The 14,890-nt window shown below is 39.0% G+C and overlaps 2 protein-coding genes across 5 annotated transcripts in view; both read left to right on the plus strand.

The window, feature by feature from the left end:
- Window positions 1-2,840, plus strand: part of itga7 (integrin, alpha 7) — a 32,460-nt gene extending 29,620 nt beyond the window's left edge. For all 4 annotated transcript variants that reach the window (XM_070844310.1, XM_070844311.1, XM_070844312.1 and 1 more), the window contains one exon: window positions 980-2,840. In XM_070844310.1, the coding sequence (XP_070700411.1) occupies window positions 980-1,135 (156 nt within the window). In that variant the 3' untranslated portion in view covers window positions 1,136-2,840. The remainder of the gene's footprint in view (window positions 1-979) is intronic.
- A 3,798-nt stretch (window positions 2,841-6,638) lies between these two features.
- Window positions 6,639-8,727, plus strand: npffl (neuropeptide FF-amide peptide precursor like). Its single transcript, XM_070851271.1, has 3 exons — window positions 6,639-6,785; window positions 7,620-7,735; window positions 8,607-8,727. Exons 1-3 carry the CDS (start codon window positions 6,639-6,641, stop codon window positions 8,725-8,727), a joined length of 384 nt encoding a protein of 127 aa, XP_070707372.1.
- The last annotated feature ends 6,163 nt before the right edge of the window (window positions 8,728-14,890 follow it).

Here is a 14,890-nt window from a genome sequence, read left to right on the forward strand (position 1 = left end):
TACACCTTTGCTCTTGTGTTTTTGTTTTAGAAATGATAAAATACCTCTAGAGCCACATGTGAACTGCTGCACCATGTAGAGAAATTCAAACCTTGACGCCTGCTGTGTCTCTGTTCAGAGGAGGAGTGTAGTGAACAGTCAGTTATAGTTATGGTATCGATGCGTCCTGCTGTGCTTATTCATCTTATTACAAGGACTCTTTAGCCAGTCAGACACTTGGCCTGAACAGCGTGTACACTTTGGCCACTGGGGTGCTTTATGTTATTAGACAAAAATGTGCTGCTTTGTTGAATCCATTCAAAACTGATTTCTTTATTTAGCGTAGTTTTCTCCTTTTAATCTGTGCTTAATGAACACTATCCAGCCATCTCTCCTCCAGGGCTTTCACATGCCTGCTGTGCTGTGTTTTGTGCCTCTGCTGTTGATGTTACAGTTTAATTATCTACACTTGTTCATTCTGGCACCCATCTAGGAAGACTATTCATTTTCACGCTTTTCAATCTATTAACTCTCTTATTTGACTTATATCTCATGAATAACTTTTTATAGCTTTTTCAGGTGCCAGAATCAACGTGTTCTTATTAATTTGTGCAGTTTTATCTAATGGCACTTTGGCAGTGCGCTGGTGTGTTAATTGAGGACACTTGAGATCTACAGCATGTGGATGTGCTTTTTGGGTGGATGTGCCTTTTTACTGAGAAGTCACCTTGACTGCAGAGGGTCATCAGATAATCATTTTTTCTTCTCATCAGTCTGAGATGAACTAAAAGACATTACTTCAGTGGAATAAATGAGATTTTATGACTCTTACAAGGCATGATATTGATCTTATGTACTGAAATGAGTTCAAACATTGCAGGTGATCTCTATATATAAAGACATCGTTTAATGCTTTGTTTTTTCCCTTCCTCTCTGCCACTCAATCCCCGTGGGCCTTTCTACCTCTGGCTGCACTCCTACCTGCTCTCCTCTCCAACAGTGTGGCTTCTTCCAACGGGCCCACTATAAAGACAAATTGCCTCAGTACCACGCGGTGAAGATTCCTCGCGAGGACCGGCCGCAGTTCCAGACTGAGAAGTCAGGAGTTGTCCATAAAAAGGAATGGGCCACACACTGGAGCGACGGGAGCTCCTAACTCGCTTTGAAGCACTGACTGACTGAATTAATTCAAATCACCAAGTGTGGCATTCACTAACGGACTAAAAAAAGTGCACATAGACTGAGATCATGACATCTTGTGCACACTGTACTGTGTCAGTACCTGAATATCGGTGGCCTGCTACACTGTGACTGGATCTATATTCTCCCATACTGTAGCCCGCTGACAGCTAGCCTTGGATAGTCTATTTATACTGTGCATCTATATCAGTGTTTTACAGTAAATACTGAAGGCCAGCAACAATATTAGAACCACTCTAGCTGCTCAATATGTTTTACAGCCTGCAGAAGGAGCGCTGATGCTCACATGGACTGTCTCTGTCTCTCAGCAGTCTTGATTGGCAGGATAAAGGACATGCATGAATGCACAAACATACAGTATAATATTAGACACACACAGACACACTGGACATCACTGATGAAGAAGCTACTGCCCATGACAGAGACTACTTTTTGCCTTAACTACTATAAGACTGACAACTGATACAGGCACTGAAATTTTTTTTTTATATAAACAATGGAATTTTCTTTTACTCAGCACTGGTCGATATTGGGAAAATGTCAGTAAAGGACGATGTTGCAGAAAACTGAATGTGTTGTCTGGGCTTGCTGATTTCTCTGGGCAGAGCCATTAAATATGTTCAACTGATGTTTTTTTTATTCAAGGAAAATAATGCCTTCTAAACGTTTTGTCAATATATTCCTCTTTTTTTTTTTAAATATGTCAGCCAAATGTACAGTACATCAATAGTTTATTGCCTGAGTGAACTTGAATAAGAACAAGAAAACAAACCACAATACAGCCTATGAAAGCCATGGCCATAGCACTGTTGTTGCATGAAAGCAAAAAAAATAAATATATATATATATATATATCAGAAAATTAAGCAATATTTAAACAATGGTCTGCCCATCTGCAGTGTAAGCATTTCAATTACTGAACCAAACATTGATTTTTGAATGGATGTCCAGTGTATAAAACACATTACATGTGAAAACATGCTCTCAAATTAAAACCCACAATATGATGTATGACTGAATTAGATGTGTCTACGGTTTTCAAGCACCATCAATTTTTGTAATGTAAAAATGTTTCACCTGGAGACGTCATGGCCTTTGTTTAAATAGCTTTCAAACCTCTTAGTTGTTTTTTATTTACCTGCTTGTCTCACTGTCTTGGTAATGTACTCCAGTCATATCAGCCAGGGAAAGATGGTACATTAATGTCAGTGCTGACTGATTTCAAACTGCATACAAGTGCCTTATGGTAAAAGTGGCAGATTATGAGCTACTGGTGAAGAACAGGAGGCAACTTTCAAATTAGATCTGGCTGCCCTGAAGCATCTGTTGGACACGCAGACAAATAAACATGAAGAGAGAAGTTTTCTAGAAAAGCAGAACATTTCGGCAAGGAACCAGACACACTTTCTTTGGATCTAATTTGGGTCAACAAAGTGGTTGTAAAGCATGATAAGTCAGCTTGTTTTGTTTTTTTAGGTATTGCTGGACAATCTTGTATTAGCTGCATGAAGCTCCTGTTGCTGTTCTGATGTTCCCCCATTTTTTTCATTGTCATGACTCAGTGTTTTATTTATTTTATTTTTGGCTGCACTGTTTTAACATTGTAAATAAAAGAAAAGAAAACAAAATAAACCTCAAATAGCGAAACTTGTCATTCTCAATTTGAACTCGATCTTTGTGAGCCTGCAGTATTTGATTTGTTAAACTTGCAGTTCAGTCAGAAAACACTAGATGGAGGCAAATGTCTCTGAAATACTGAAATACTCTCTTTTCTCTGACATTTTTTTTGTTTTGTCTATATGTGATACACAAAATAAATTAATATTGACATAGCATGTAAATGTTTCCCCTCAAAGTATGGAACAAAATCAGTAACAAGATAATAACAGCACTTGTATAGAATAAACATAATTTTGTAACTTATTTACATGGTAAATAACCTTGTAATGTGACTTCAGTTTGTCAACACAAGGACAAAACATATTACACCACAATTACATTAGTGGTACATGAAACATAAAACATAAAAGAAAAGGGTTTCTTTACTTTTGAATGTACAGTCCAGGACCTCTGCCTGAGCTCTGGTTCATAAAGAAAAAGAAAAAGACGTAAAGGTCAGTCATATATAGCTCAAGGTCAGACTGGCCTGAGCTTTAAATCCTCAGCTCATTCCCTGTTCTAACTGTCTGTGAGCACAGCAATGATTCAATTGGTCATATCAGCTTCTCTTAAGCTGCAGTTAAAATCTTACCAGCTACATTCACCTGAACCAGTGGGAGGTGGGAGAGAGAGAGAGAGACAGACAGACAGACAGAGAGAGAGAGAGACAGACAGACAGACAGAGAGAGAGAGAGAGAGACAGACAGACAGACAGACAGAGAGAGATAGACAGACAGACAGAGAGAGAGAGATGTTTGGCTTTTTCTCAAGTGTAAAACAAAATATGTTTGATTCAGTAGTAGCTTGATATTTGTACTAGTCAATGATAATAGTTTACATAGTGCTTTCAAGCAAAACTTTATCTAAATAAGGGGTGGATGAGATTCTCTGAAGAAAATAAGTAATGTGTATGACCAAATGACCAAAGACTTAACTGCTCATTACACTCTGAAAGAATAATAAAATAAATGCGGGAAAATCACATTACTTTTTCACTCTCATATCTGCCTGTTCAATATGAATCTATGAAAAAACAATGTTAATCAGTGAGTTTTAGACATGCTGGTATCTGTAGACTGAGTTACCTTTGGACAGCGGCTAGAAGAGGGGTATCAGTCCTCTTAACCAACTCTTTAAAAGATTTTCTTTTTTACTTTTATTTAATGGGGAGAGTGAAGAGGCAAACAGGGAACTGGGGGGAGAGAGAGAGAGAGAGAGAGAGAGAGAGAGAGAGAGAGACGTCAATCTGACATATAACACAAAGGTCACCAGCTGGACACAGTACACGCAATAACCAGTCGGCTACAGTCTGCGTTGACTTTCCTTGATGTCATATGGGACACGAACCCCAGTCTCTTGGGTGAAAACCATGTGTTTGACCGATGTACGTAACCGGCCTCTTATCTAACTCTTGTCAAGGAAGCGAACACACATTTTCCCCAAAATGTTGAAGTATTCCTTATATAATAATAACACTATACTACTATATACTAGTTATATACTACTACTATAATATAGTATTTAGTCTCATATATCACAGCGTGGTTGTTGTATTAAACTCTACCCTCAGGTGATGTCTGCCAGAGAAGATGGAGATTATATGATATATGATAAGTGAAAATATTTGAAAATGATATTTGATCTGATCAAAATCACATATTAAAAAGAACAGAAATTAACTGGCAAACCTGTACTTTAGTAGGTGCATCTGTACAATTTATTTGCAACTCAGTACAACTGATCTTCCATGTTCTATACTTTTACAAGCTTGTAATGTTCAGTTTTTGGTGACATTGTCGAAAATGTGTAAATTCAATCATAGGTTTATTACTGTGATTATAGCTGAGAGGTGTTTCTACTTTTTGTCCTCCCTATTTACATGCTTGGGGAGGGCAGAATATTAGAAACACCCTTGAATATGATTCAGGCCAGTACAACACCATCGCTGACTATGACCCTCTGTGCTACAACATAGAACTAAATAACACCTCAATGTGCCAAAAGTGCCAACAATACTAAACATCACAGGCATCATGAGAGTAGACTTTGTTGGATTAGACTCCAGACTGTGTACAGTGTGTATATTCCTGTATAAAAATGTTATCTGAAGCACAAAAGCACAGACTAAACATAAATGTTACTTTTCATTATCACGTCAGAGTGAGTGAATTAGATTTTTCTCTAATCCAAAAGCTTATGATCTTATTATAGTAATAAAAACTAATTCCCCTCAGAATCCTTCAGATGTCATCCTGGTTGCCATGGTACTTAAACAGGAAGTGTGTGTGTGTGTGTGTGTGTGTGTGTGCAGTTTAAGCGGATTGTCACCCATTAGGCACTCTGTTGTTGTCTCATCCAGCATTGGGGAAGTGACTAATTATTACCCACACAAAAAAACACTGCACACACACACGCAGACACACACACACACACACACACACACATACACACACACACACACACACACACACACACACACACACACACACACACACACACACACACACACACACACACACACACACACACACTCTTGCAGCGATTTTTCAAATCATGCCTGTTTGTTGGCCCACAGTGTTGCTGCTTGCAGCTTTGTTAACCTTTTTGGCCCTAGTCATTGGTCCCAGCTAGCTACTTGCAACCAGACTATTTACAGTAACAAAAGCGTTCACTGTGAACGTTACATTGCTGGTGCTTGAAATGTTTGAGTTTGCTTGATTTAACATCTACATACATACATACATACATCTGCTCCAGATGTATCAAACTCAGATGCCGACTGAAATAGTCAGCAAAACTACAGTCAGACAGACAGACTGCCAGACGGAGATAAATAAAGGGTTTTTATACTCTTTCCTTCCTCTTTTCCTTCTACTGTGTGAGCAAAGGTTTCCATGATCCATAATGTTTCTATCAAACCATAGTAAGCTTTACTGATAATCATTTGGAGAGAGCATGTGCGAAGCATTTTCAGTGAAACTTTAATGTGGTTGTGATAATGAAAAACGAACCAACACTTGTAAAATGATCTGAACATTAATCAAATTGAAAACCCTGAGGTGTGAGATAATATTATGGATACATCGTCTAATTCAGAAACATTAACTCAGGAGCAAATCATTAAAAAAAAAAAACAGTAAATGTGTCCGAGTCTACTTAATTTCTTTTGCGATTCTTTTGTGTCTGCTGTGTTTTTCTGCTTTAAAATACTTGTTTGTTCAATACTTTGTTGCCATAAGATCACTAAAGTTGTCTGCACCAATCTGCTCACTATCGGTGCATGATTAAATGAGTAATGAGTGTTGTCACATATATACTGTCTGTACAAGCAGTGCGGACAACCGGACAACAGGGACTGCTGGATCAGAGTCCATTTGTGGGGATTTATCTGTTTAATAACTGAGAGAGTTGTGTTGCACTACCCTAAGGGCCACATAATAACGCACTCTGGCGCTCAGTCATCACTAATGTCCTGATCCTGCTAAATGGACCTAGTTAAGTCTCATATTAGTGGACGGTTCTTCCTCCATCCCTTCTCCCCTTTGTACAAAAGCATCTTTCTCCAGCTCTCCTGGGGGTCTCCAGCCAGTGACCGTGAGGTGTATATAAGACCCAGCGAGGATGTCACAGCCACTAAAGTTAGCCAGGACGCCGCACAAAGAGGACACTTAACCCTGAGCAGGACCATTCTCCCCTCTGTTCTCCAGGAGCCGAGCCTTCAGAGTCAACAGGTGTGATCGGACGCCTGAATTCTCCCTCTGCCTTCAGCGTTCATCTGACCTCCTCTCCACTTTGAGACCATGGACACAGCTGCGGCGGTGACTCTCCTGGCTCTGGTAATGGCGATGGCTGGCGTCAGTCAGGCTCTTCATGTCCAAGGCAGTCTGGACAAAAATGACATCCTGCCAGGCTCAGAAGAGAACATGGCCGACCACCTGCTGGGGCTGGTGAGACAACAAACCACTCACAAACTTGAATTGTACATTTTTAATTTCAAGTGAAATTAGAAATTGTTATACCTTAGCTTTTTGACTTATCTGCAGGAGATATACTATTGAATAGCACCATCTATGTGTGCTTTCTATCATATCATTCATAGTACATCTGATATTGGTATCTGAAAAAGAAATCTAATTTGGAAACACACATGTTAAATTAGACTGCAGTATAGTCTGTCTCCGATGTCTTAAATATGGACTGTCCCACATTAGACTGAATAAAAAATTCTGTGCACAATCAGAAGTCATGCCAACATTTTGCAAAGTATGTAAAAGGGATGTGAGCCCTTTAATCAAGTGAGACAAGCATAATCACACAGCCCATTTAGATTTCAGATAGTGCTCCTCTTTATGCAACAGTGTGAAATAAACGCTAATATATTCTGGGGTCAACAGACAGTCAGAGCACGATAGAGGACGAAGATTCAGATCAGGACAAAAAAAGAACATATGGTTTTCGCATTGTGGCGTGCAGAGACAGACAGATCTGCGTTTTATTTTGCATAGAGATTAGGTTGGATGGATATTTGGGAGGACATGAGATATATTTCTTTGCCTTTGAACGCTGATATCTACATTTCAAGGTCCCTGGCCACAGCAGGGCTGACTCGCTGGAGTTGTAACAACCCCCCCCCCCCCGGATTTGTGTTGCAACCCACAATTTAATAGAGTTACAGCGTTTGATGTTCCCAAGATATTTTAGTGTTCTTTTTTTCTTTTAGAAAAAACAGGATACCAGCTTTTTGATTCTAGGCTTTGTGTGTGTGTGCTGTTGTGGCCCAGGAAAGTGAAAACACAGACAACAGCATTGATGATCGTCTCCTGACTGCAGTGCTGAGAGCTCTGCTCCTCGGATCTCAGAGAGAAACCAGGAACTCTGTCCTGCATCAGCCACAGAGGTCAGTGTCATTACAGAGCCCCTGTTCATCACACACATACAGCATAAAGACAGTTACACAGGAAATGAAATCTATTTCACTGTACCGTTTCAACTTTCTGTATAGCAGTTTCCTATCAGCACTGAATTAAAGCTATTTATTAACAAATTCTACAGCAGAATAATGTGACGTTAAATGCAAGTACAGCTGATTGACTCGGGTGTGTTTAGGTAAAAAAAAAACACTTGCTGAATAGTGCTGTTAAATAGGGTTAAATGAGGATTTTCAGATAAAAAAACTGCATACATGACTCTTTTATAACTCTTTAAATGGGCCCTTATTTCTAAAATCATCATTGTACCGTAAAAGGCATACAGATAGTGCTGCAAATAATGATTACTTATATTAGCGAATAATCTGCTATTTCTATTCTCAGTTAAACATTTTGTCCTCAAAACATAAAAGGTTAAAAAAGGACCATCCCATTTTTCTAAAGTATGGTCTTATTTTGTCTGACGAAAAAGTCCAAAAGTCAAAAAAGGTGGAGCCAGAAAATCTTTTGGTATTTTGTCTTGAAAATTGACTTAAACGAAATTGGAATTGAATTAGATTTTTCTGAAACTGGTGCCTCTTTTACCTTTAAATGACCATCTACGTACCAGTCATTCCCGCTTTGAGCCAGTTCAGGTTTGGCAAACAGAGAAGCATTATAGGCATGATTTCTTTTTTGCATCTTGGGATTTATATTTATTATATGTCCATGTTTATGTCTCATCAAAAGCATGTTTTTTTTGTGTGGCTGCTTCTGCTAACATAGAGTAGATGTTCATATATAAACATATATTACTTTGGATTACATCAGTTCCTGCCTCTATTTGCCCCCTCCTCACAGGTTTGGCCGTGGATCCAGAGGGCAGCTAATGCCGGAGGATCAGTTACAGTCCCGTGACTGGGAGGATGCCCCCGGTCAGATCTGGAGTATGGCCGTACCCCAGAGATTTGGCAAGAAATAACCCAGCAGGCAGATCCACACAGTACTGTCTTGGCATAAGGCCCAGCAGTGGGCATCTGTAAACAGACAAAATTCAAATGAATATATCTGAATTATATTAAAACTCATGTTTTTTTCAACATCGTCCCAGCCCATTAGGCCTTGCTTGACACCCAGTGTGTAGTTAAAGATGACATGAGCCTCAGTTTTTACATTTTTTTCTGATTTCCAACACTGCCAAGCATGTTGACGAGTGCCTATTAAAGACCCTTTTTGTCCTGACTGCTGCTGATTTTTGTTATTGTTTTGTTCTCTGGTCAAATAAAATACATTTGAACTTGGAAAAGATAAATCCATGTGTATGTGTGTGTTTGATACACAATCAATGTACAACAGTCTATTCAGCGAGTGTTATTATTGATCACTAATCAAGTTTCTGTCTGAGCTTTGCCAAATACTTGAAAAGACTCTGATTAATCAGATTAATCAGATGCACTAATTCAGATTATAATACAGTTTACCATTATCTTTGATCTAATGAGATTTACTGTGATATTGCGCTGAATCGTCAAAATAACCATCTGGTTTTCCAGTTTCCCAGTTTATTTGGATTTGATTTCTGGACAACCGTTGTGGCTTTACAACAGTCAGACATGTCACAAGAAATTGTATCTTCGTTTAAACAGTGATGGCTGACAATTTCTACAGCACGGGCATCTGGTAGCCCACACACAAGCACATAATTAGCCTTTTCCACTACATTCAATTAGGCTTCACTGGCTCTCTCAGACATCACAGGAATGTAAATTCAGTAAGAGGACAGACAAAAAAAAATTTTACTGCAAGGCATACATGAAAGATAATATCTTGTTAAGAAAAAATATATGACTGGATATTTAGTTCCTTCACTTTTGTCTCCATGGCCTGCAGACACTCATGTGCGGGTTTAGGTTTTATGAGACGTGGATAAAGAATGTTCTATCCAGCAATCATCTGTTTAATGTGAAGCGATGCACAGCTCTTCTTCTACAGAGCAACTGTGGCTTTTTGGTCTTGTGTGTGGTGAATTTACAGGCCACCTGGGGAAGCAGCATGCAGTAAGCCTCGGCACTAATTAAAACACAGCAACATGCAATTACGCCACGCTTTCATGGTTTCCGCAGCCAATTACTGGGAAGGAAAGCACGTCAATCCCTCTTAGGAAGAGTCTTTTATTAGCCTGACCTCCCATTCCTCTTTATGAGCCCAGAAGACAAGATGAAGAGGAACCAGTGCTGATTGGAGACTATTGAAAGATGACCTCTTGAATTTTTACTTTAGACACCGTCAATCTAAGTCTGTTTGATTTATTTTACTGACCATTTATGGTTTAATCAAGGTGCATTGTTGCAACATGTGCATCAATGGTAGAGCATATTTGTTCTAGTTCTCTCTCTCTCTCTGTTTTTAACACTGCAATTTTCAGCCTTCTCACCATCTAGAGTGCTTTTCAAAGTGCAAAAATATTGTGTGTAGTATTGTATAATTCTTTTTGATAAATATTTTTAATGACCCAGCTTGAACATTATCACCACAAGTAGCAGGATAAGAAAAAATAAAATGAAAATATCTGCAAACCAACAACAAGGTAGGTATATAATTCAAAATGAATGTGTGATCTATATTTCTATATACAGTAAAACCTGATCCAGCAACAGCCTAAGCAGTATAAAATCCTTCTTAGGTTTTTTAGTAAATAGTAGCTAGTTTCAAAAAATAATTTGCACTATTAAACTTCAGAAAAGTGGTAGCTAAGACTGCAGCTATTCAATCAAAAGCAATCAAGCGCCAAAAGCTAACACAACTTCCAAAGGTATCAGTTTTATGGGAGGCCAAATGATATACTACACTAACAGTATGTAACTGTGAATGACTTTGTTTTAATCATATATGAATCCAAGAAGACAGCTGTTTTCATGCAGTTTAAAATAAGTAATAAATAGACAAATGATTACGATGAACTTTTCAACACTATTTGGTCATTTAGATTGCTGTTTGACGTGTATTGTGCTTCTGTCTGTGTGGTGTAATCAGTTTTGATTTAGTGTTGTGTTCTAACTGTCTTAAACACTAATATCAGGGCCGTCAGTGCTGTGGTTATGGTTACTAAGCAGACAGAAAAGCCTCCAATATTGTTGCCATAGACTGTATCTATAGTAACACTGTTACCAAGTGAGGTCCCAAACTCAACTCAGGGGAAGTATAAACTGTTAACCATATAGCCTAGATAGATGATGGTCAGCTCATTTCAGCTGAAAGCACTTCTGATAAAGAGTCTCACCTTTAACTCACTTGTCAAAGTTATTCCAAGTGACAAGTGCGCTTAGGTCAGCATGGTGGCGCTGTGGTTAGCACTGTTGCCTCACAACAAGAAGGTCCGGGGTCCCAGTTCGAATCCCAGTTTGAACCCGGGGTGTTTCTGTGTGGAGTTTGCATGTTCTCCCCATGTTCTCCGGCTTCCTCCTACAATCCAAAGACATGCACATTAATTAATTGGTAACTCTAAATTGCCCATAGGTGTGAGAGTGAAAGGTTGCCTGTCTGTCTCTGTCTCTGTATGTGGCTGCGACCAGTCCAGGGTGTACCCCTCGCCCGAAGTCAGCTGGGATAGGCTCCAGCTCCCCCCGTGACCCTGACGGATAGAAAATGGATGGATGGAAGTGGATGGAAGTGTACTCAGGAAAAAAAAAAAACGCCCTCCAGCCTATAGAGGTTAGTAACGAGGCCTTTTAGACTTTGTGCACCACCACAAGGTGAAGGAGAAGGCACACTTGAAAACTTACTTGACCAAGTGACACAAAGGTCAGATTTATGATTTATCTAGTGATTTAAAACAGTACAGTATCTTTTAGTGATTTAAAACAGTATTTTTCATTTTTACAAGAGAAAATATTTAAAGGAACTTTAAAGATAAGCCTTTGTTAGATATAACTACTTAGCATCATTCAGAAAATAAAAATATGTCACAAGCACAAACATACAGGCCTACCTAAACCTCAGTGTCAGTGAAGACAAGGGAAACTCTCAGTAATCATTTCAGAGAGAGAGAGAGAGAGAGAGAGAAGAAAGCTTAAATATTAATATCAAGGGGGATCCCCACCAGGATGTCAGAGTGTGCTCTAGGTGCGTACTTAAAACAATGCAATAAAATCTGCCACTACAAGGGCAACGACAATGAGATATATAAGAAATAAAGAGGTAAGAGGTAACTGGCACATGTTGAGACAAAAAGACAAGACAAAGACAGACAGATCAGGGCGTGGGTGCTGTTGTATGCACAGCGGTCGCCACTGATCTGTACAGCTGAAGGAAGACTCGACTCATCTGAATTTCATGAGTCTGCTGGGGGGGCTCAGACAAAAAGACTGTATATGCAGCAGTTATAACAGACAGACAGACAGACAGACAGACTACTTAACAATGAAACATGTTACCTCTCAGATACCTTGTCTTTCTGTGGCTTTATGACCTTTCCTTTAGCCCCTTGCTCCCACTTTTCCCTCATGGTCATCATCTTGGAAGGCAGCCACCTTGAACAGCGAAGAGGGAGGTCTCAGTCATTACTGGCCATGGCCATGACACAGAACAATTTGTCACACACAACAGGCTTTAATGGCTACAGGGTGAGTGAAGGATCTTGTTTTAAAAAAAAGTAATGTCAGTGTTGCAGGGATGTGCGCTGCTGCATGATGACTAAAAAGCGCAAAAAGAGTCCTTTTACTTTACAGTGAACCATTCTGCTGTGTTGAAGACTTGAAGATGTGTTTTTCTCACCATACTAGGCAGCTCTTGTTTTCCATTCATATATCCATGATAGTCTACCAGCAGACTCTGTAGCAGCAATAGTAAGTTATAAGCTCATCAATCAAGATACAGTGTTGTAGCTTCCAGTCATCAAACAAAGGCAGAACTGATTCCAGCCAGGAGGCAATAATTACACCTGGTGTCACCTTTGTTTTCACATGGATTATATAAAAAAGAATGATGTAAAGTTGAAGGAAGAGACGTTTCTTCCTGATTTTTGTGACTTTGCACTCTTTGACATTGTCATCTTATAAATTGCCAAGAAGATTGTTTGTATTTATTCAAGTAAAATATTTTGTGAGCTGATGGAGTAACTAAAAAAAGTTCAAGTTCTGTGAAATTATGATATGCACAATATGATACATAATATTCTGCTAATAGATTTTCCTGCCATGTTGAAATAAATGAACAGCTGGTAACACACAATCTTTTTAACAAATTTTTTAACTGTACAGCATGAATTTGAGTGTACACAACTTGTAGTTAAGCACGTAAAACACTGGTATGGTCCTTTTAGGGAGCAATGGAGAGGTTTGACAACCGACCACAACCGCATATTATGCTGCACGCTGTCATCTATTGTAAGAGATACTTGACTGGATAAATTAAGGCAGTTGGTATTGAAGATGCATTTATGTGGGTGGTTTGGTTTGATGATTCCAAATAGCATTTAAAGCTGTTTGTGGCTTTTTTTTGTTTCCTCTCTATGGCTTGCAACAGTTAATAACACAGCAGGGAATAACACAGAATAATATATATGACTGTGACTGGGGTTCAACATGTGATAGCACACCCTCAGTACCCTTAATAAAAGAACATGAAGTATTTTATTGGTAGCAAACAAGACCTTTACCAATCTGTAAGAGAATATATTAAATGAATAAATACCACATTATTTTACCAGTGTTTCACCTTCAGACGCAGAACATCAGAGGTTGTATTGAAGAATATGCAGCCGACTCATGTCAGCTCTCTCTATCACACACTCACACACAGGCACATGGTCTCTTATTAACACACTTCTCTGCTTTGATGATAAAGCCATAATTCAGGTGAACATTTTTTTTTTTTATCACTCACTCTTTCACTCTCAGCTACAAGAAAAAGAAAATGTGTCTGTTGCATGCGGTAGTGGCAGAGCAACATAATGGCTGAGTTAAAAAGAGAAAAAAGGATTTTGATGTTATTTTCATTTATTCATACATGAATATAGATGGAGGGGCTTCTTCATGTCAAATGATTTGCCTGGTGGAAAGAATAAAAATATCTCCATCCTGCTTACTGTAAGCCTTTCCCGTTCCATCCACTTATAATAAAACGAATTACAGTTTGGTGGACTGGGGAGCGTGCCATATGGTCACAGTTTCTCTGGTTCGATTCCAGCTTGGGACCTTTGTTGTTGGGGGACACCCACCCCCACCCATTCACCCTTGCTCTTTCCTCATATTTTCTGTCTATCACAACTGTGAACTAGAATATAAAAGGAACATTGGTTAAAAATATACAGTCCTAGTGTATAGTGGTGTAAATGTGACTGCCAACCTAAAAAAAAAATCCTCTTTAAAGCTGCCAGTCAGTGTCTGGAGGACACATCTGTTCATCAGTTTCCGAGATGAATTGTAATACATTTGAATAAAATTGCACTGAATTGAAATACAATACCTATCTGCCGTGTTTGCTTTCAAATTAATAACATTGGAGGGGATCTAATTACCTGCTTTATTGCTATTACCCCGCAAAAATGTCTTGCAAGTCTGGGACGACACAGCAGTCACATGCTTCTTGGCTGGTGTCAGGTATCAGCACCCAGTAGACGTGTGATGTAGGGACACTCTGGCTAAGAGTCAATCAATAAAGATTGTGCTGGCCAGGCAGTAGCGAGGACAAGCTTGGTCAGATATGAACAAAGCCCAGATGATCATTTCACAGCTTGTGCTCAAAATGGTTGTTTGTGGCCTTCTTATTTAGCAGAATGTACTGTAGTGATAAAGTGGGTAAAATAGCTGTGATTCTTAAAAGAAAAACGTGCTAACACACTTGTCTGTTACTCTCAGGTGAAATAACCATGAGCCATTTTATTATACATTGTCAGAGGTGGATATACATTTAACTTAAGACACAGAGATAGTGTCAGTGTGTATATGACTTATTCTGAGTGACACTTTGTATTTGAAATGCCATGTGGGTTGTATTTAAGCATGTGTAGGAAGGTGGTTTTAAAAATACTTTCTCTGAAAACAGAGGTTGGATCATGCATCATTTCTCCCCATCCAATACATAGAGAGACAGAGAGAGAGAGAGCAAGAGTATGCTGTTGTCATCCTCTCTCTCCCATCTGTGCA

The sequence above is a fragment of the Pempheris klunzingeri genome, chromosome 2 (genome assembly GCF_042242105.1).
Source record: "Pempheris klunzingeri isolate RE-2024b chromosome 2, fPemKlu1.hap1, whole genome shotgun sequence".
NCBI classification, from domain to species: Eukaryota; Metazoa; Chordata; class Actinopteri; order Acropomatiformes; family Pempheridae; genus Pempheris; species Pempheris klunzingeri.